This window comes from Athene noctua, chromosome Z, assembly GCF_965140245.1.
Source record: "Athene noctua chromosome Z, bAthNoc1.hap1.1, whole genome shotgun sequence".
In the NCBI taxonomy this organism is placed as follows: domain Eukaryota; kingdom Metazoa; phylum Chordata; class Aves; order Strigiformes; family Strigidae; genus Athene; species Athene noctua.
In genome coordinates this window covers 203,940-225,512 of record NC_134077.1, presented here as the reverse complement: position 1 = coordinate 225,512, position 21,573 = coordinate 203,940, and the positions used below count along the sequence as shown (strand labels likewise).

At 53.5% G+C, this 21,573-nt stretch overlaps 2 protein-coding genes and 1 long non-coding RNA gene across 4 annotated transcripts; 1 reads left to right on the top strand and 2 right to left on the bottom strand.

The window, feature by feature from the left end:
* Nucleotides 1-5,987: 5,987 nt before the first annotated feature.
* Nucleotides 5,988-13,605, bottom strand: LOC141973192 (uncharacterized). Its single transcript, XR_012635491.1, has 3 exons — nt 13,544-13,605; nt 13,272-13,442; nt 5,988-6,087 (listed from the first exon to the last, which is right to left on the bottom strand). It is a non-coding gene; the product is annotated as an uncharacterized LOC141973192 (long non-coding RNA).
* On the top strand, nt 7,224-12,347 carry GRP (gastrin releasing peptide). The gene is made up of 3 exons (XM_074932568.1): nt 7,224-7,479; nt 8,468-8,718; nt 11,979-12,347. The coding sequence occupies exons 1-3, from the start codon at nt 7,332-7,334 to the stop codon at nt 12,030-12,032; spliced, it is 453 nt and encodes a 150-aa protein (XP_074788669.1). The 5' UTR covers nt 7,224-7,331; the 3' UTR covers nt 12,033-12,347.
* A 2,857-nt stretch (nt 13,606-16,462) lies between the features above and the next one.
* On the bottom strand, nt 16,463-21,521 carry RAX (retina and anterior neural fold homeobox). Of its 2 annotated transcripts, none has more exons than XM_074932621.1 (3): nt 20,985-21,521; nt 20,659-20,879; nt 16,463-19,985 (listed from the first exon to the last, which is right to left on the bottom strand). In XM_074932621.1, the coding sequence occupies exons 1-3, from the start codon at nt 21,502-21,504 to the stop codon at nt 19,533-19,535; spliced, it is 1,194 nt and encodes a 397-aa protein (XP_074788722.1). In that variant the 5' UTR covers nt 21,505-21,521; the 3' UTR covers nt 16,463-19,532. The 2 variants fall into 2 exon arrangements, with proteins under 2 accessions (XP_074788722.1, XP_074788721.1); XM_074932620.1 differs by having other exon boundaries at nt 16,465-19,985; nt 20,647-20,879; nt 20,985-21,516.
* Between the last annotated feature and the right edge of the window lie 52 nt (nt 21,522-21,573).

Here is a 21,573-nt window from a genome sequence, read left to right as displayed (position 1 = left end):
CCCTGGGAGGGATGGCTAGCCTGGATGCTGGTGTGCAGTACTGTGCATTGTGTCACTGGAAAAAACTAAAGAGCATTTTAAAGCAAGTGCCTCCATCCTAGCAAGGCCTCTGGGTGATTTTTTTTTTTTTTTTTTTTTTTTTTTTTTGAGGGAGATCAGACACCAGCAGTATGTTTTTACCTGAGCAGCTGGGAGTAGAAGCTCAGGCTCTGGTTGAAGCTGTCTGAGCTGTCTGTTTTTCCATCGGGGGCAGCTGCCTTTCCACACCGCGCACCCGGAGCGGCGCAGGCGCTGCAGGTGGTGTGGGTGCAGGAGCCGTGACTGAGGGCCGGCCAAACGCTGGTGCCCGCAGGAAGGGGCTGAGTGGGGATCGCCCGTGTTCAGTCTCCTCCGTTCCTCTCTCCTTGGCACGCTGGTGTTTGGGGGTGTCGCTGGGGGTGTGGGGAGCCCCAGCACCGCTCGCTGGAGGTGTCGGCCCTGGCTGCCTGTGCCGGTAGAGTGAAGTGAGTGCGTGCAGTAACTGGAGAGGTAACTCCAGTTAGGCCTTGTTTGGCAAGAAATTTCTCTCTGTTTAATCAAGATAGCAGGCAACAGTGATGAAAAGGGCATTTTCCTCTGTGTGCCTGGGTTTTATCAGTGTTTCTTTGAACATCTTAGGGGCCAAAAGGAAACAAAACGTAAGGCACCCACATGGCAAAAATTTAATATGTTTCTCTGCTATACAGCTTGGCTTAAATAAGTATATTCTCTCTCTTCTGTCATCATTTATGTTCCAGTGTGCTGCTTTTGTATAGAGAACCAATTCTGCTTCTCTATTGTTCGTGTGTAAATATGCTATCAGCAGAAACTATATATACATATGCTATATATAGTCTGTGTCTGTAGGTATATGGAAATCTGATGTGGGCATGATCGCCACCTGAATGTTGAAGCTGACTGAAATATGAATCTCTGGATTTGAGCTTTACAAATAAAGCAGCTGAGAACAGAGCTTCGTTTCTTTGGTGATCACATTAGGACGTGGGTTTCTAGTGCTGATGCCCACGTTTGCTAGAACTAGAATCAAAGGCGTGTGCGGAAAACCCGACTGCACAGGGCCTGGGCACTGAGATGCTGGTGTGCCAGCCCCCGGGGGCAGGGGGGCTGCACTTCCCCTGTGTCCAGGGGTGCTAACGAGGAGGAGGAGGTGGGTTTTGTTGTTCTCTGGGAATGAGGCACAGCGTGGCCCTGCCCCAGGGGTGCCTGAAGCCTTGGCTCACCTTCCCGTGGTCACGGCGCAGCTGGGGCTGTCTGGCCACTGACAGTGGCCCAGGGGTCGGGGCTGGCCCCCGTGCCTCCCTGCCCCCAAGGACAGTGACCTCTGCCCGCTGCTGTGTGCGGGGCTGCTTTTCTGCTTCACTTCTTGTGGGGGGTGTCTGGGGCCTTGTGGTTTGCTAATGCCTGTACTTTGTCACCTGCGCTTGTCCTGATGTTTGTTTGATCTCTGGACTTGGGTCATGCAAGTTCCGCAGCCGCTCTCTTTTCCAACACGTGGTGTTTATAAATCCAGCATCAGCAGCTGTATGTGGAAGAAACTGACATCTGGGAAACAGAACTTGTAGTTTCAAATTTCCTTGGTGTTTATTTTCTGTAGATTTAGTTGCAAACTAACACATTGGCGGATCTTCTCACCCCAGGTGAGGAGCAGCCCCTGCCACGCTGCACTCCCACGACAGCCGGGCAGCACTCACCTCCAGTGAGCACTCAGAGCTGGAAGGGAAGAAAGGGAGGTGTAAGCACCACACATAGCTGTGCTTACACCCCTGGCCCAAGCCTGGAGCACGTTGCCTGACAGGTTGCACCGGGGTGCTGGACGTACTGCTGTGGGCCAGCGCTGTGCAGCGTGTGCTGGGCTGCACCGGCAGCAGCCCCAGGGAGGGGATTCTCCCCCCCTGCTCCGCTCTCATGTGTCCAGCTCTGGGGTCCCCAGTGCAAGCAGACGTGGGTCCAGAGCAGAGTCACAAAAATGGTCTGAGAGGTGGAACAGCTCTGCTGTGAGAAAGGGTGAGGGAGATGGGGGGTTCAGCTGAGGAGAGAGGGCTCCGGGAGAAACTTCTTGTGGCCTTTCAGTATTTCAAGGGGGCTTATAAGAAAGATGGAGATGTTTTACCAGGGCCTGTAGTGACAGGACAAGGGGCAACATGGTTTTAAACTGAAGGAGGGCAGGTTTAGAGGAAGAAATGTTTTTTATGATGAAGGTGGCGAGACACTGGAACAAGTTGCCTGGAGAAGTCAGATGCTCCACCCCTGTAGATGTTCAAGGTCAGGTTGGAGGGGGCTTTGAGCAACCAGATCTAGCTGGAGATGTCCCTGCTCGTTGCAGGGGGGCTGGATCTTTGAAGGTCCCTTCCAACCCAAACCCATCCATGAGTCTGCGGCTCCGCACGGTGAGCCCTCCCTGCCCGGTGCCAGCAGCAGGGCTCGAGCTCGGTGTCTGCAGCTCACATCCCCTCGCTCTGTGTGCCCCGGGACCACGAGCACAGCAGTGTTGTGTTGATTGAATCCTTTTGTCTTTGCTGGGAAGGCTCAGCTGGGACTGTCTCTGTCTGGCCAGCAATAGTTCCTGAGAATTCAGAAACATCAATGCTTCCCATTTGAATTCTCAAAATATTGAACCCCTCCCCTACAAAAATCGCAAAACCACAAAATGTGATGGCTAATGCCGCACAGTGACATCCACTAAATGTGCAATAAGCAATTGCTTCAGTTAGGCTCCAGTGAGCTAGGTCTAGGACTTTAAAATGCAGCACAAACAGTATCAGATACCTTAAACTCTGCCTTATTAAATAAATGTACATTATTTCATATTGTTCAGCCTCTGTAAAGTTATGGAGCTCTTTTCTGAAAAATGTCTTCAGTTCTTCAGGGAACTGTTACTGCAGAGAGTCAGTTTTCAGGCTATTTGCAGAATGCCTGCCCTGACTACAGGTTTGAAGTGCCGGAGATTAGTCTATTCAGCATCTTCAACATTTACAAAGTATTCCTCAGTGACCGTGCCCTGTTATTACGTTGGTGATATGCTTAAACCGTTGTTTGTTCTGTACATATATTATAGCTGTCTCTAACGTCAGGATCAGTACAAAGAAAACGATGAAAGGCACACCATTTTTCTTTTATCCCTTTTTATTTCCATAAAATCTACCTTGCTGATAGAACAATCATAGTTGTCTAAAATGTAAAGAAAGCAAATTAAAGAGTGTTATTGTGCTAATAGCATTTAAAACCCCTTAATGTTTTCCTGCCATGGAGTGCAACAATGGTTCACTTTGCCATGGGATATATGAAAAATAGAAGGGTATTTTAAAGTGAAGAGAGCTGTTTCTTGATGTTCAAACACAAATTTACGTTATCGGATTTCTTCTTTAAGAAAAAAAGGTCTCCAATGAATGAGTCACTCGCAGTTTGATAACGTGTTTATTGTACCTGGATCATTTTTTATTGTGGGGGGTCCAGTATGTTATTTCTGTATAATATCAAATTCTTATTTTTTCTGAAAAAGTTAATAAAAATAAGAATTAGAATCAATCCGTATCACCTTTTTTATCCTTATGAACAAGTAAATAAGAAATGCTGGTTTCTTTGCTGCCTGCCAACCCGAAGGCTCTCCATCGCAGTTCTGGTACAACCATTCCAGCATCACATTCTTCTCTTCAGGCCACTGCACGCCTGCTCTGTCGCTGCAGGATGGGGAAGAGTGGGTCAGTTCACCCCAGTGATGAGTTTTGGTTGTAAAACTGATTTCCTGTCATTCTAACAGAGGATGAGGAAGGTCCTAAGAATGTCCTGATAGGCATTTTGATCCCGAAAGCCACGCAAGCATTTCACCAGGCAGTGGAAAGCCCCAGCTGTGTCGTACAAATAAGTGAAGCAGAGCTTGTGATGTGTCCAGCACGTATTACAAATATATTGCATTATTTTGGGGAAAGCGTAAGCTGTGCAGCCAAGGCTGCTTTGGAAAAAGACAAGCCTGCCTCTAACACTTCCTCCAGACACGTTTGGGAGCCAGCTGAGGGGGGTCATTACGGTGGGTGTCAGTTCTGTGTATGCATGAATCAAGGCACATATGCAAATTATGGGACTAAAGATTTTACTAGGGTCTGTTTCTTTTGAAAACAGAATAAACTTCTACTGAACATATTCAGTGAAGAGAGAAGAGGGCTGTCGTAAAGGCTGTCAGTGTAAAAGCAAAGGTAAAACTAAAAGAGATAAATAGGCCTGTGGTGTTGCTTTAGTTTGGGAAAATTATTGTTTTCCAGAATAATGGAAAATCCTCAAACTGATTTTTTGATGGCAGTTTGCTTCAAATAACCCAGTTTGATTGTTTGGAGGAGTGAAACAGATTTTTTTATGACAAAACCCTGAAAATGTGTTTTTCTTGGCAAAAATATCCCTCCACTCGAAAAGTTTAAGTAAAAAGAAAATTCAAACCCAAATTTGATCAGCTCTCTAAATCAGTATTTTCCACTGTAACTTTAATCCCCTAAAGGGCAAACTAATTTAAACTTTCACTCAGTCCCTAACACAAGGTATAAAAATGGGAGTGGATGAGGAACAATCTTAATGTAGCTTGAGACGGTGCAAAATGAGATTTAATGTGAAGGCACAGCCTTTAACACACGAAATGTGTTCGGATGGAGTATATATACGAAATATGAGAAAGGTTTATTTGTTTTGATAGCATTTGTGGTAGAAGAGACTGAGGACTACTGGGCAGCAAGGAACTGAGGAAGAATTCCTGGCTCGGCGTTGCCAGTGGAAGCTTGCCTACAGCAAGGTGTTACACACCCTACTGACCAGAAGGCTCCAGCCCTGCCTTGTCAACCCTCCACAAGCCCTACATAAAGCAGCAGAAGCAAACCCAACTGAAACAGCTGAAAGTAACAAAAGTACCGTGCTGAATGTCGCACTGGGAAACAACTGCATCCCGAATGAGTCCGACCAGCGTGGCGGCGGCCGGGACCTGCTGGCGGCTCCCCCCGCTCAGCCGCCCGTGGGGCCAGGGCTGAGGGAACCCCATCGGTGGCTTCTGGAGTGGCCAGGGCTGAAACAAGGGGACGGGAGCGGCGCTGTGCCGAGGGCGAGTGGGGCACCAGCGTCCCGGAGGGCACGGGGAGGGCGGGCGGCCGCAGCCCAGGCCTGAGGCCCAGCGCAAGGGTAGGCCCAGCCTGGGGAGGCGAGGGCAGCCAGGGGCCTTCCAGTAGGCCTGCTGCAGCTTTGGAGACCCAAATATTTTGTTTTTTTCTCTGAAAACAGAGTGTTTCCTGAATTTTCAATTTCCTGTCCTGAATTGCGACGAACAATTAGAATTTCCCACGGATGGCAATATTGTATGTGATCTGCTGTCACTCAGCACAGAGCACACGTTGTCTGTAGCTGTACTGCAGGCTGCACAGTGAAACCTGTAATTGAGGCTTGAGAATACTATTGTAAATTAAACAAGAATGCATAATTAATAACCAGAATGAATCACATGAACCAGAAAAAGAGGATGCACTAAACCAAGACTAAACAAGGGAACAATTGAGCTCATACAGTAGGATACACAATTGGCTTCAAAAGTGATTCTACTAGATGGTTTGCCTGGTAATTATGTTAATTCACATCCACGGTACTTTCCATGAGGTATAGTTCAGTTTCAGCTGTGCAGGGTTAGCTGAAGGATCTGGCAAGTTCCTTACAGTCAGCTCTGTTCAGTGTGTATCCTACTTCCTGACATAGTTCTCTAGACAGCAAAATCATCACATAAACTGTGCCAGTTCCACATGACTTCATCCCTGACTTTGTTGTTCTCCTCTGGGACAATCAGCACATCAGGACTTGATATCCCTCTAGAACTCATCCACCTTCACTTCAGTGAAACTGCTTACAAGCCCGAGGTTGAGTATGAATTTAAGCCTTTCACTTCTTCATGGCCTTTACAGTCATCTCTGGCTCCTTCAGTGATTCATCCCTCCTTGCCTCTGCACTGCCTCTTCAGGATGGAAATCTTTTCGTCCATTAACTACTACAGAGTTGGCCAGTTCCAGTGCTGGAAAGTTCACAGGCTTTCTATGCAAGGAAAGAAGAAAGTCCTGTAAATCTGTGAGTCACACTACTGTCACCTGTGACACTAAATGTATGTGGTACTGGAAATTAAAAGAAACTCTTTGCGCAAGATCTTCTGTTTCAATAAGCTTCAAGTGATGTTGTCCTTTGAGTTCAGTCGTTTTACAGCCATTCCTCCTGCTTAAAAACTACTGGAGCTTTTTTTCCCCCCATAAGCTCTTGTAAAAATTTTTAAGCAGTTTGGTCATTTTAGTCTAGAGCAGCAAACCACTTCCGTGAAAATTTTCAGGTAAAGAAGATAGATTCTTTTTCACAGAAAGTTCTTCAGAAGAAACGGGAATGCAGCTGGGGTGGGCTGTGGCGGCCGCTCACCCGCAGGAGCTGAACACACGGACCCACCGTCCCGCGCGGCCCACGGTGGGACCGTGCCGTGCCGTCGGCGCTCCCGCCCCCTCCCCTCTGCCTCTGCCGGACCCCCCCGCGTCCCCCCACTGCCGCACGGGGCCGTCCCGTTCCATCACCCCCCAGGCGGCGCCTGCCGGGGGCCCGGGGCTGGCGGGTCACGCTGGGTACCCCCCGCAGCATCCCGGCCCCGGGGCCCTCACAGCCGCGCGGGCCGCCCCGTCGAAGGGAGGGGAAAACAAACTTCTCAGAAGCTTTTGTTTTTCGAACGCCACCGAGAAAATGACCCCAAGGGAGCGTCGGCCGGCCTCGCCGAAAGCACGAAAGCGCCCAGGCACCGGCCGGCCGCGGCAGCACAGAAAGGGGTGAAGGCGGGGATCGGCCCCCGCAGGCTCCGCGCCGGGGGGCAGCGGCGGGGCAGCGGCCCCCGGGGAAGCCCGTCGGGGGGTGCCGACCCCGGGGCTCCCGCGGCGGCGGCTGGAGGGGAGGGGAGCTGAGCCCCACGGCCGGCACCCGCTCGCCTCCCCCCACCGGGAGCCTTGCCGGGGCGGGGAGGCGGGCGGGGGGGGCCCGGGGCTGCCGGCAGCGGCCCCCGCCCCCGCCAGAGGCAGGACGGAGGCACGGGGGGCCCGGGGGCGGCCGCAGCCCCGGCCCCGTGAGGAGGCGTCAGGCGCGGGAGCTCCACTCGCGCCCGGACCCGGCGTCGTATAAATGGGGGGCGGCGGCGGCGGAGGCGGCAGCGCTTCGCCCAGACGGAGCCGGAGCCGGCCCGCAGCGGAGGGCGGCTCGGCGACACCGGCGGCGGCACCGGCAGCGGCGGCGGCCCCGGCACCGGCCCCGGCACGATGGGCGGCGGCGGCCCGCGGCGGCCCGGCGCGCTGCCGCTGCTGGCGCTGGCGCTGCTGGCGGCTCAGGGCGGCGCGGCCCCGCTGCAGCCCGGCGGCTCCCCCGCGCTCACCAAGATCTACCCCCGCGGCAGCCACTGGGCTGTGGGTAAGTCTCCGTTCCGCCCGGCAGCCCGACGGGACCGACCCTCCCTCCGCCCGCGCCGCGCCGCGCCGCGCCCCGCCCGGCGCCGCGCCGCCCCGACGGCTCCCCGTGCCCCCGGGGACGGCGGCTCGGCTGTCCCGGCCGGGATGGGGGGACGCACACAAGGGCTGCGACAGGCTGGCGTCCGGGGGGGCTTCCCGGGCCGGCTGCGCTGTCCCCGCCGTCGGGGCGATCCCCGGCACCGGGCGGCGCTGCCCCGCGGAGCGCCGGGTGCGGAGCAGCTCAGCCGCGGCGGCCACCCGCGCCCCGGCCAGCCCCGGCCTCCGCCGCTGCGCCCCGCGGGGTAACCCCGCTTTCTCCGGCACCTTGGACGTGTTTTTCGCTGATGGTGCTCCCGCCTTCCCTCGGGGGTGCGGGGACCCAGCCCCCGGCCCGAAGGCGGCTGGACGGGACCCAGCAGCACCTCGGGGAGCCCTGGCCCCCGCCGGGCCCCGGGGCGCTCAGCCCGGAGGAGGCTCCCCCCTTCCCTCCTCGGCAGCCGAGAGCCGACTGTGGTTTCACTTCGGTGACGGTGCAGCGTGGGATGTCAAAGGGGCGTCCAGTTCAGCTCCCAGGAGGGCACTGGAATACGGCCTTACAGCGGGGTCCCACATCCCGCGTCAAGACAGGGGAAGTCTAAAACCTGCGGCTTCTCCATCCGCGTCTTACTCCAGCAAATCTGACCAGGTGCCTCTCCCGGGCTCCAGGCAAAACGCTTGGTCATCTGTGCCCCCCTCTCAGCAACGTTTTCTCTGACCATGTAGCATGAGGGACAGAGGAAATAATCGTGTGGGACACTGTGACAAAATCTCCAGTCCCAGTTGTGTTTCAACTTCATCATCTGACCCCTTCCCTTCCCTCCACACAGTCAGTAACAACTTCAGCTGATGTCTGAACAATCAGATCTATACCTGTTTTGGTTAAGTTCATGCTACTGTCATTGTCGTTACAGGACATTTAATGGGGAAAAAGAGCACTGGAGATTTTCCCTATGTTTATGAAGAAGAAAACAAGACACCATTTTCAGCATTACCTGAAAATATCAAGCAGCTGGAAGACTATCTGCAGTGGGAAGAAATCTCAAAATATTTGCTACGGCTGCTGGAAGGGAATGAAAATAAAAGTGCTCACTTTTTAAAAGGAGGGCTTCCCTGGTATACCAGGAACACCTGGGAGACAGATGACAATAGCAGCTGGAAAGACGTAAGTAAGAGAAAACCTGTAGAGGCATTCCATATGTTCGAATTTCGTTTTACAGCTTCCTCTAGCTTGTGGGTTGTCCAGAAAAGTAGCAGAAATGCATCTCATGCACTGGTCATTCAGTAAAGTAAGACTTTTGATTATGGACTGCCACCCACAGATTATATGTTTTATGAATTAATTTGCCAATGGGCATAAACTCAGCGAGCCCCAAGTCTGTATTCCCGTTAGGTTTGCTCGGTTGTTTCATTCTTCTCATTTCTAGCTCTCCATGCTCAGATGACCACATCAGCACCAAGTTCTGTATTAATGCAGCAAAAGCAAGCCAGTGTGAAAACCAGGTGTGGATGCAGAGGGCCCGAGGCAGGCAAAGTGCAGTGTGTACGAAGCCACACAACACCGGCTGTGTCCCTCGGCTGCCGTGCCAGCTGTCCGTACCTTGTCTGGCTGTGAGGTGCTGCCGATCCCTGGAGAGAGCAGTGGGGCAGAGAGGTTTGTCTGCTCCCAGCTTTGTCTCCTGCAAGTCTTTTCCCCCGGCTGATGGTGCTGGCCATTACTGTGGTCATCTGTGGTCTTACAAAATGAGTATGTGGCTACTGATAAGCTGTAATGTGTGACTGGGACCCACGTCCTCTTCCCTCAGGTTAAGGTACTTACTAGCAGTGTTTCACAAGGTAACAAGACTTTGGAACAGGTTCACCCCTATTCTTTTGGAAAATCCTATAAAATACCCTTGGAAGGGTATCAGTCAAGTTTTACAGAAAGTAATCAGGGTCTAAATAATGTAAATTGCAGAATTCATTAGGAAACTCCTTTCTTTATAATGTTCCAGGTACAGTAATGGTGATATAGCTGCAGAGTTCTTTTGGGTGACACTGAAGTAGAATAAAAAGATTAATACACCCCCTTAAAGACATTAATGTGAAGATTTTTTTCCTCCCCATATTCTACTGTAATATGATGTAATTAATATTCCTGGGCTAACTTCAGCCCAGTCTCCCTCATGAAATCTTGGTGCAAAGTCAGTGAATACTTTGGTTTGGACTTGAATATGGGTAAAAATTTACTCATTAAATTAAGCTGTGATTTAAGTCTCCTACACCACTGATGTGAATGCTGTAATGCTGTCCCTAGGTTTCTTTCTGGCTATGGCTTTATGACAATGATAATTGTGATTAATACTATCTAAAAAGAAAACTATTTCATCTTCAGCTCTGCAGTGTGCAGCTTGGTAATCAGATCAGATGAACAAATTCCATTATGCTATGTAAAGAGGTCTAAAAGTGTGTCTAAAAGTATCTGGTAATAAATCAGACTTAGGCAGGCTGAAAGTTGCCTCCGGTAAGTTGAATCATACCCGTATGTATGTACTTTTACGCTAAATTAATATCTACATTTTTGTGGTCAGACATTGAACATATATGTGGAATAATGAGATCATTGCCTTAAATATCCAGATTTCTCCAATGATTAGTTAAAAAATCATGTCTTTCATGTGACTAAGATACATGACAACTTGCAGAACCCCCTTGTGCCATAGAACCTTTGATTTCCAGCATTCAGCAGTTTCTTTGTCTCCATCTTGAAGTAAAACATAATCATGAAGGTAGTACGTAACCTGTGCTTTCCTCCTGTTGATCACAAATACCTGATTATATGTGGTCTAGATAAGATACGATGTATTATTTTTCCTTTGGCTTCAGAAAGTAAAAACCCAGGCTCTGGAAGTTAAGCTACGTATCTTTTTGAGATCTGCCTTCCAGATGAAGAGGACCTGAAGATCAAAAGGAATGTGCTTTACTTTTTTGAGGGTTGTGATAGTTTCCTAAGCGTTTAAATAATGATAATCATTATTTTTAATAAAGGAGGCCTTGTTTATTTCTAAAGGTGGAATTCTGGTATACATACGTAACTCAAGTCATACATGTATACAGTGATACAGGAGCACAAATGGCCTCTGAATCTTGATTCTGTAAGTTTTTCTGGATGTGGGGGTTCCACGTTGCACAAATTTTGGGTAGACACCACCTTTGTTGAAGGTGCCACTGTGCCGCAGCTCGCGAAGGGGTCCCTGTGCGGAGCGATGAGTGGAGCTGCCTACCCCGCTGGAAGGCGGCCGGGCAGAGTAAACTGACCGTGACAGTGCAGTACACATGGGAACTCGGCACTAAATACTTTTCCAGCCATATTGTGTTTGAGTTTGAAACAGAAACTGATTCTAGGAGGAACCAGACACCGTATTTACAGTGGGTTACTATTCACTGTGGAATGGGCTTTGGACTGGGGTGCTGAAATGGCACCAAAAAAAGGTAAATCGTGAACCCTACTGTCAGGCGGTGGAATAGCTGTCCCAAGACCCTACCGCTGCTGAGGGGTCTACAGCTCTCCGAAGCTGAGCATGCACTTGCAGAGGTGCTGACGGCGAAGTCTGTCTCTGTGTGTGTAACCCTGTGTGCCCACAGGGTTGTGAAGACAGGCTGCATTGCGAGGATATGTACTAGGAGGAATTTGTTTCATGGACTCTTTCAAATTTAGCTGATTTAATTTAAAATTTTAAGTTTAAGATCAGAAATCCCGGATCAAAGCTGGAGGCTGCAGAAGTAAATACAGATACATACTTTGGGTAACTCCATTCAGGGTCTTGCTTATTAGCTCAGATTCATCCAGTGCACTATTCACCACTAATGCGCAGACTGTGCTGTACATTTCTCAAGAATAAAAAAAATTCTGTCTAAAAGACTCACCCAGAATAGAGAAAGTGCTGTAACGCACAAATAGTCAAAAAAGCCAAAGAGATGAGCATAAGAGTTCTGGGAATTAGGCTTAGAGTGGTGCACCTGAGTTACTTTCTTCTGTTTTCAGTGAATACCAGACAAATTAAGATCTTGCCTGCTCTTTATTCTGTGAATAAATTACTGTTAAAGTACTTAAAGATCAGAAGGGAAATCTCTCCTGCAAGTTGGCCTAAGTGTAAAAGTAAGTTGGAAAATAAGCTTCAAATTGTTTCTCTGACTTGGCTTTTAAACACTTAATGAGACACTATATAAATGAGATGGCAGACAGAATAAGTGGGAGAATGACTTTCCTCATTCTTTGGCAGTTGGTTATTATGCTAACCAAGACAAATTAGGTCTGTTTTGGAAAGATTATTAGGAACGTGTGTGTTAGGTGAATACACAGAGCAGATGTGTATTAGGCTTATTAACTTAGTGAATTACTTTTCTCGGGACTGGTCTATAAATAATATTTTATCTTTTTATTAGATGATGGACTATCTGCTTCAAGTTGTGAATATGAAAGAGAGCACTCCGAGCTGAAGGAAGGTCTCTAAATGATGAAGAAATGGAATACTTTCCGTAAGAGACTATATTTCACAAGTACTTGATTGTATCAGATAATCAACAAGGTCTCTTTTCTGTAAACAAGATTTCCTTTGTGTAAAATATCTAAATACACGTATTCTTCTATGTTACAGCAATGACTAAACTCTCTACTTCATTTTCAAGGTTGCATTTTTCTCACTCGAATGGCTTTGATATATATAATTGTCACGGAAGGGTCTTCCAATTAATTATATGACTTACCTATCTAATCAGTTCATCTCTTATTCGAAACCACATGACATTTCAACATTCGCAATAAACAGTACTAATAAAACGGCCGAGTCTATACTTTTATTTGAGTTAATACAATGGAAACCGTCTGTGCCACGGCAGTAACAAAGGGAGAGCAGCACGGTCCGTTTTGCACCGGGGCTCTCCCTGGGCCGGTCCCTGGCTGTGGCGCTCGGGCCGAGCGGAGCGGACACGGCCCCCTCCCGAGGGGGGGTCCCCGTCCGCAGCGGACACAGGGACCGCGCGGGGGGCCCCGCCGCTGGGGACAGGCAGCGCCCGGGGGCGGCCCCGGGCAGCCGGGCCTAGGGGAGGGGGCGCCTGGGCGAGCAGGGGCGCGGACGGGGCGGCCTCCGGGGCACTCCGACCGCGGGCACGCTCCGAGGCGCAGCGCGGGCCGGCAGGGGCCGCTCCCGCGCGACCGCCGCCCACCCGCCGGGGTCCCGCCGCGCCGCCGCCGTGACCCGCGCCAGCAGGGGGCGCCCTCGGCCCGCGGACGGCGGCGGGGCCCAGGGCCGTGGGGCGGCGCCCAGGGCCGGGCGGGTCCAAACTTCACCCCGCGTCTCCTTGCGGTGCCCGCACCTCTCGCGTTAGTGCCCCTCCGCGCCAGTCAGGCAGCTCTAACGCCACGTCTCGCTGCCTCTCGTGGCGGGTCGGGGCTGGTTCACTCCCGCCGAAGCGAGCACAGGACTAATGAACACCCAGGCCGCGCGCTGTGGCCCCCCTCACCCAGCCCTGCACGTCCTCTCGGACAAAAATGGGGAGAAAAAGGCGCCGCGGTGCCGATCAGACTACCAGGGATGGCCTGCACCTTCATTTTAGATATTCCGAGTTCCAGGGTAAATCTGCTTTATCTCAGGGGACATCCCGGCCTGTGCCAGACAACGGGAATACCCAATGTACTTAGTTGCTGTCCCAGGATTTTTATAACTTTAAAACGCTTACCTTTTTCAGTTTTGTCTCGCTCTTTTTGTTCCCGTTTGTCACCTTGCCCAAAGACAACGCGAAGCCTTGCCAGGAGTTTGGATTAGCACCTCAGAAAAACCCGCCTGCTCATGTGGTGCGCCAGCCGTCCCTTCCCGCCCTCCAGGCCCTCTCCTCTCCTGGAGGAAGGATCTGTGGAAAAGGCCGCGTGAGGCAGCTCACGTGCCGTCTGCGTTCTGCCGCCAAGGGATTTGATTCTGGCTCGGTGCAAGGCCAGATCGGGACAGCCGTACCGAACTGCTCTGCCAGGACACCCAGAAGGAAGCTGCTCACAGAGACAAGGAGGAATCCCCAGAAGAGCAGGAGAAGCAGCAATTCCTGGGGCAGGGCGGGGGCAGGCTCTCAGGTCTCAGCACAGATTACCCACCTCACACAAAGCCTGCAGCAGCTCAGCCAGGCCGCATACCCTCAGGCCATCCCTGAAAAGCCTTTTTCATGCATTTGAATCAGCCTTCGCCTGCCCACCCTTGGCAGTGATGAAGGCAGAGTGGAGGAAGGAGCTGAGCAAAATAAGAGGAGCACACAAAAAGGCACTTGGGAGGTTGGCTCTAGCCTTTGTGTGGGCAGAGTCCCTGGAGTGAGTATGTGCGTGTGTTGTACACCCAGGAACTAAAAAGAAGCCTGACCCAGAAGCCAAAGCACTGTCTGAAGACTCAGGATATCTTTGTGCAGACTCCAGGGGGGTGCTGAGTGCAGGCATCTACTGGTGTTGGCACCCTTGGCCTCCAGCGATCGGGGGTGTGTGTGTGTGTGTTCCTGCAGAGCCTGTGTCGTATGTGCCAGGCACTTGTGGATGGCTCATGCCACCCGAAGGGGCCCCAAATGGCACTGGAGGCATGAGGCAACTCAGTCGTGCCATCCCCCTCTGAACTTGGGTGAGTCATGTTCCTCTGTGCCTCAGTTTCTCTGCATGTAAAATGGGACTCCCCTGTCCCACAGAGGCAGCATCAAATAAACTGGAGCAGCAAGTTTATGACCAGTTTGTGGTAAACTCTGAAGGCATGAACAACTGCAGGTTTGCCTGCCATACAAGCCATCCTGGGTTTGTGTCACGCTGCAGCCAAGGGAGGCATCTGAACAAGAACAAGCTGCTGGTGAGCCAGTCTTCCCAAAGAGGCCTTTGTTTAAAAGCATTGCTTAAAACTAGCATCCCCTCATTGACAGAGGCCTGTCTTTTACTCCTGGCACTTGCCTCTTCACTGAGATGGAGTAGAAGGAGGGGTATATGACCTACCTGCACTGGTCAGCAGCTGGAGCACCATCCTCTTTGCTTACCCCAATGCTCCCTTCTGTATCAGTGGCCAAAGCTTCGGTTCTTATCTCTTCTTGCCTCTACCCAAATTTCTGCTGCCTCCATTTAAACGCTCTCCCGAATGCCTTGCCTAGCTGACTTTAACCGCATTTCTACACAGAACCAAACATTTCAGAGCTGATTCCACAGTTCTCAGTGGGGCAGAAATGTCATATGACAGAGGGATGACTGCCAAATGTCAGCCAATTTTCACATCATGCATTGGCAGAACACAGAGATGCTCAGAGAGAGGAGATGCAATATTCACTCTACCAGAAAAACTGTTATCAGAGTGACCAGTGTCCTGATCTAACCAGCTTTTCGTTCTGGTCTCTTCTGTTTGTTTTATTGCACCATTTTCTCCTATGATAGCATTTTATTAATGGATACTCTGTGGTTGACAAACTACTGAAGGGAGCTGATAAAAACCCAAGGATGTAGCCAGGAGCTTTGAACAGATACTTGAGATTTTTCAGCAGTAAGTAACTAGATGTTCTTGCTTGAAATCCCTCTCAGATGTAGCTGAGGCAGACAGAAAGAAGATCCTTCAACTCTCCATCTCGCCTGCAGACACTGACACGTCCTCAACAGAGGAAGGGAACGGTATTTCAACCCCAACAGCTTGTAACAGAAATTTAAACTGTGCCTGAGCTTTGTGCATTTTCACCCCACAGGGGCCGAGACCCATCATGGCTGTGGAGCAGACACAACAGGCGGCCCACGCCCGGAGGGATGACAGCTTCTCCTGACCCCACCCAGCGGGGCCCCAGGTCAGTCCTGGACAGAGAGCCAGTCTTGCTCCTCTGGAAAGTGACTGACCTGAGCTCCATGTCAAACTCTCCTTGGCTTAAATAGGCCAGGTGTCTTCGCTAGTTTTCTTGAATACTGACAGGATTGTGAAGAGGGGTGGGAAGGAAGAGAGATTAGAATACGCTTTCTGCTGAGAAATGGTGCCATTAAGACTGAGTTTCATGATGGTATTTTCCTCATAATTATTAATTCAGAGATCTTCAAAGCTCTTCATAGTCATTTTCTTCTCTCCTGCATAGCTCCTGCGACTGACCTGTACAAAACTTTGCACTTCTGCATGTTAAGCCTGGGCCTTCCGGGCTGGGCAAAGACAGCCAGGCCTAATGGAAAGACTTCTCATGAAAAAACAGTCTACCTCTCTGCATTTCACATCTTAATGAGAATCACCCAGGATTAACCTCATTTACCAGTGGAGACATTGCTACAGACGAAGCAGATGCACAGACGGTGATTTGATTTTACTTTTCCAGAACTTTGAAGCAAGTGCAAAGTGGACAATTTAATGATCTGCATAGTATAAAGAAATGTATATCCATCCATCCTCTCCCTGACGAAAGATAGGAAGCTCAGACTGGTCATACGGGATTTACCTAGGAATGACCTAGGCTTTCCAAACACAGTTAGTGTCCCAGCTCAGCCTGTTCACACAGTGGAATACAGCAGGGAAGGAAAGGGGAAAGCACTCCTCGGCTTCTGACACCCTCCCCAAGGCCTGTTCGACCACGGCAGAGTCCAGTTTGATTGGTAGCAGACACAGCTTGTCCTGCCCCCCATTCCCAGCAAGGTTTGCCCTGCCTCACTGGTCATTTGTTCTGTGTGGAGGGGCAGTAACCCCAGAGGCAGGGATCTGTGCCCACAGAGGGGTAGCAAGGATTCGTCTCCAGGTCGCAATCCCTCCCAGGGGTCCCCTGGGGCAGCCCTTGCCGGCTGCCCCATGTTCAGGGCACTGAGCAAAGACCAAGTTTCTCCTGGGAAAACTCTTAAGAAGTATTTACAGCTTCACCCGCCAAAGCCTACACACTTCTACAAGTAGCCACGACCGCTGACAAACCCTGTCCTACAAGTCCACCTCTGCTCCAAGGTGGCATGCCACGGTTAGCGTAGCAACATTCCCTGCCTGCAGCTGTCTCATTGCAAAGCAGAAAATTCCTCAATATATTCACTGGCAGTCTTCTATTGGTATTATTCTTCCTTAGAACGTCAGATGTTGCAAAGAAGTCAAATACAGACACTAAAAATACTGTCTTGCTAATACAGTTTAAGGAAAAGAAGAAATAGATCACTTGGAAAGGGCCAGGCTAATAGCCTTAGCAAAGTTAGAGTAAAGAAGTGGTTAAGGATCTAGATGATTTAATCCAGTTTTAAGAAAAGGTTTTACAGTGAGCAATTAGATGCTGTTTAAGGAATTAATCACTAATGGGTCATTAACTCTGACTGCTATTGTACAGTTAACAAGCCGAGGCAGGATTATTAGACTCAGCACCCAATTAAGAAGGAGAAGATATTTACAACAAAATGAACAAATGAGCTTTTAAAATGGAATGGGACAATTTGAAAGAAAGTGTAAGAACACAGAAACCTAGACAGGGTACAAGAAAGATATGAGTTTGCATATATGCCTTGGTCCCTTTATTTGTTTGAAAAATATTTACCTGTCTGTGCCCATTTGGGTTTAGCTGGTTAAAATATTTATTTTTAGCAATAAACTTGGAGCTTTCCTTGAAGTACATGACTGCACAGTTTAGCCATTACAGGGTTCACATGTACAACGTATAACAAAAGACCTGCTTAGTATGTCAATAAAAGAACAATCACCATAGCATGACACAATCTTTCATTTTTTGCTGGCAGGTGTTGGATCAGGAGCTTAATAAAAGTGAACAGGGGTCTTCAGCTGCTATTTCTGCTCTCCTGACATTGTGTTTTCACCTACTCTCAGCCTTCGACTACCTCAAGCGTCGGTGCTGGTTACAGCGCTGATCAAAATGTCAGGGGGCCCTTTCCAGTGGCTCTACAGAAGGACGGGAGGCCACGGGGAGGGAGGGCTGTCGTGTCCAGCTGTGGAAGAGCACCGCTGAAATCCCGGGGCTTTGCTCGCTCATCACGAGCAGCAGGCACAGGTGAGAGCTGTTGGACAACACTTAGATGTGCTCACACGCAGGCGTGTTTTCGGCATCGCAGGCACAGCTGGACTGCAGCCAAGCAGTGACAAGTGGGATTGCTCCTGCCCCTGAGGAGGAAGAGTGTGCAGAGCCTGTGCAGCCACTTGTCAGCGTGTTACTGCCCCAGCCCAGGGTGTGCGGGCACCCCTCAGGCACACTGAGACACCCTTCCCACACAGCCACCAGAGGAGACGCGTCTTCCTGCGAGCCCAGCGTCCTTGGTGATGCAAAGCTCACCTCTGAAGGGACCACTGGAGTAAGACCTCAGAACTGCAGAACCACAGATTTTGTTCTCTCCCTCCACCCCAGAAGTTTACTCAGGTCTCCTTACCAGAAGTTAGCAAAATACCCCCCCAGTCCTGACAGTGACAGCACTTTCTTCTCCCGGCAGCACAGCACTTCCTCTGCGAAAGAAGCGGAGAGCCAGGGCACCGCCGCGGACGGACACACAGAGACAGAGAGCCCAGAATTTGGGGCTACATCCACCAGAATTCAGCGGGGCCCAATCCCTGAGCCTCCCTGCACCCCACGGGACCAGCACAGCTCAGGAGAAAGAAGCCTGGGGGCCAGGCACAGCGTCTGCTCTGGTCCAGAGAGGCAGGTTGGATCTGCAGGGAGGCTGGGGAGAGAGGAAAAGGCAATTCAAAATAGAGGGAGTCCCCTTATTATCTGTAAAAGAAGCTCTCCAGACAATAGATGGGGGCTGCTGTGGAGAACGCTGTTAAGGGATGTTTAGAAACTGCTGTCTAAGGTTAAAAAGCTCTCTGAAGTGAAGCTGAACAAAGCTGACATGCTTGTTTCTGACAGGACTCTTAAAAGATACGCACAGATTGTGAAAATATAATTAGATGCCAGCCTTTGTCTGACCACAACGAGTGGGAAATGGTGAAAGGAGAGGTCTCCCAGTCTGCATTGAATCATCCCTGGGACACAATGAGGGCGCTTGTGCATCCTTCTCTCTTCCCTAATGAGAAACGTTAATTGCCACAACCTCCAGAGTGTGTAGAGCACCCCGTGCCCAGTGGAGAAGAAGGGGTGTTTCATTACAGCTTCTCAGCCCCATTACAGGGAGTAACGGAGATAATGGAAAATAAAGATGCCGCAGTTTTAGTTTCGGCAGCTTGTGGATGGGCACTGGGTGGGCAGGGGAGGGAGCGAAGCCCAGCGCCGTGCCAGCATCCGGGGGCTGCACCGGGCCGACAGCTCCAGACACCCAGCCAGGCATCCCTGCCCCGCCACGGGCAGCTGGGCTGGGGGCACCGGGCCCTGCAGCACCACTGGTTCCCTCCTCTGCGGGGGCAGCAAGGGCCGGGGGGCTGGCACCCACCCTGGTGTGCTGGGGCAGGGGTGGGCAGAGCCCAGCCAAGCCCGGGGCTGCCCCCAAAGACGGCTGTGGGAGCGTTGTGCCCGGCCCCCCCGGCCGAGCGAGGGGCTGTGCGTGCTCCTCACCTTGGGGCTGCACCCCCAGCGCTCGGGCAGAGTCCTGCTGCTGGGGGAGGGCCCACAGCCGGGCCCGTCCCAGCCCTCGGCGCGACACGTCGGGGCGCAGAGATGCCGTGCACAGCCTTCACGCAGGTTGTGCCATTTAAGGGTGCAAAAGCAGAAAACCCTCCCCAGGTAATGCAGGCCTCAGTTCTCAGCCACCTTACACAGCTCTTCGCCCTACTGCACCTTTTATTGCAACTAAAGCGTCCAGCCAAGGAGGGAGAGCAAAAGAGATTTTTTTTTTTTTTTCCTAAGCTATGATCAGACCCCTAACTCTGCAGGGCACGTAGAAAAGGGAATTAAAAGGACCACAGGATACAAAGCAAGCCAAGGCGTGGGGGAAAGGCTGGCGCAAGGGACAGCCTTCCCGTGCCTGGCCCTTTGGGGAGCCAGCGCAGGGCGAGGGCGTCCCTTGGGCGTCCCAGGATCAGTCTTCCCCGCGGGGAGGTTTCTCCCAGGTACTGAAGAGGGAGTTCAGATCGTCTGCCAGGGTTTGCCGATGGACTGGATGTGCTCCTTGGCCTTCAGCCGCAGGGCGGCAATGCTGGTGTTGCGTGGGTCTGCCTCATCCAAGGGGAACTTGTCCACAAAGGTGGCCCCGCACTGGTAAGGCGGCGGCGGCCCCATGGCCCCCAGCGGCTGCAGCGCGTGGGTCACGGCCGGAGAGTTCAGGAAGGGTGGTGGCGTGTAGCTGCCAGGCAGGCTCTGCGGCGAGGCCACGAAGCCAGGCAGGCTCTGCAGGGCTGTGCTGCTGGGCACCGGCGGGCTGAGCCAGGTCTCCAGGGGCAGGTTGCTGCTGAGAGGGCCCATGGGCGCTGCTTGCGGTGAGCGGTTGAAGGAGAGGATGGGTGAGTCCTGCAGCTTCATGGAGGTCACCTCCAGCTTCTCCTGCCGCCTCCACTTGGCCCGTCTGTTCTGAAACCACACCTGCAAGCACAGCCGCGTTAGCCGGGCCATGGGACGCCGCGGAAGGCAGAGGCTCTCCCCGGGGTGCAGCGGCACACACGGAACGGAGCGAGGGAAGCACCAGAGAGCAGCCAACGCGCGCCGTGCCAAGCTGGGGCAGGAGCGGGTTCAGCGGCGCTTCCCCGCGGGCTCGGCCCCCCGCAGCCCCGCGCTTGGCGGGGACCAGCCCCGCAGGCTTAGCACAGCAGGAACCCCGTGGCGGAGCTGGCCCGCCCTGACTGCCCACCCGCCCGGCCCGGCCACCCGCTAGCCAACCGCTAGCCACCACCCCGGCGGGCGCACGGCGGCTTCAGCTGCGCCGGGCCGCGACACGCCAGACAAGGGGCAGCAGCCAGCGGCCAGGCTGGGCAGCGGGGCCGGTCTGCGGCCACCAAAGGGAAGACGGCCCCGGGCTCCGCGGTGTCCCCGGGGCCGCTCAGCCACGCACCGGCCGCGGCCAGCGGGGCCGGGGCCGTCCGCACACCGGGGCCAGGCTGCTCCGGCCGCCCGGAGCGGGGGTCCGGGCCGGGCCGTGCCGGGAGCTCCCGGCGCCGGGAGCGCGGGGCTGCGCCGGGCTGTGCGGGGGCTCCCGGCGCCGGGAGCGCGGCTCCGGGCCGAGGCGGGGGCTGCCGTCGGGCGTTACCTGGACGCGGACCTCGGGGAGGTTGACCTTCATGGCGAGCTCCTCGCGGCTGTACACGTCGGGGTAGTGGGACTTCTCGAAGGCGCGCTCCAGCTCGTGGAGCTGGTAGGTGGTGAAGGTGGTGCGGTTCCGCCGGTGCTTCTTCTTGGGCTGCTCCTCCTCGTCCGACGGCTTCCCCTCGCCGCTGCTGCCGGCGGGCAGCTCGGGGCTGGCGCTGCCGGGGCAGAAGGGCTCTGGGAGGGGAAGGCAGGCGGGTCACCGGGAGGGCGATCTCCGAGGGCGCGGAGCAGCGGCGCCCACCCGCCCGCCACCCGGCGCCTCTCGCCCGCCGCGCTCACCTTGGAAGCGCTCGGCGCGGCCCTGGGGCTCGGCCGGCGGCGGCTCTCCGGGCATCTTGGGGAGGCAGTGCCGGGGCCCCCGCCTGTCCCCCTCCTTGGCGCTGCCGTCGGGCGGGAAGGGGCCGAGCAGCCCGTCCTCTTTGGTGAACCCCAGGATGGCCTCGATGCTGTGCAGCCTCGAGGGGTTCCCCCCGGGGCTCCGCGCCGCCTGAGCCGACAGCGAGAAGGCGCCCTCGGCCATGGCGAGCGGGGCGCCGGGGGGGTGCATGGGGGCCCCGGCACGGCGCTGCGCTCCCGGCCCCGGGGCGGGCAGCTCTGGCGCGGCGCGGCGCGGCCCGGCGGGCTGGCCTCCGCGGGGCGGGGGAGGAGTGCCGGGGGGCGGCGGGACAGAGGGAAGGCGAGGCCCCCGCGCCGCTGCGGCCCGGCGGGGGGGAGCGGGGGGGCAGGGCATCCCCGGGGCCCCGCGGCCGCCCCGCCCCGCCGGGCCCGGCCCCGGACGGTCGGCGCCGGGCGATGCCATCCGGGGCCCTCGAGGCGGGGCGGGCCGGCCCCCCCCCCCCCCCCCCCCCCCCCCCCCCCCCCCCCAGTG

Bases quoted from the DNA above. Each gene is read 5' to 3' on its own strand.
- GRP (XM_074932568.1), top strand. From the start codon at position 7,332: ATGGGCGGCGGCGGCCCGCGGCGGCCCGGCGCGCTGCCGCTGCTGGCG. The intron at 7,480-8,467 runs GTAAGTCTCCGT...TTGTCGTTACAG, and splicing joins CGGCAGCCACTGGGCTGTGG to GACATTTAATGGGGAAAAAG. The intron at 8,719-11,978 runs GTAAGTAAGAGA...TCTTTTTATTAG, and splicing joins ACAATAGCAGCTGGAAAGAC to ATGATGGACTATCTGCTTCA.
- RAX (XM_074932620.1), bottom strand. From the start codon at position 21,504: ATGGCATCGCCCGGCGCCGACCGTCCGGGGCCGGGCCCGGCGGGGCGG. The intron at 20,880-20,984 runs GTGAGCGCGGCG...TTCCCCTCCCAG, and splicing joins CCGCGCCGAGCGCTTCCAAG to AGCCCTTCTGCCCCGGCAGC. The intron at 19,986-20,646 runs GTAACGCCCGAC...CTGTGCTTGCAG, and splicing joins TCCCCGAGGTCCGCGTCCAG to GTGTGGTTTCAGAACAGACG.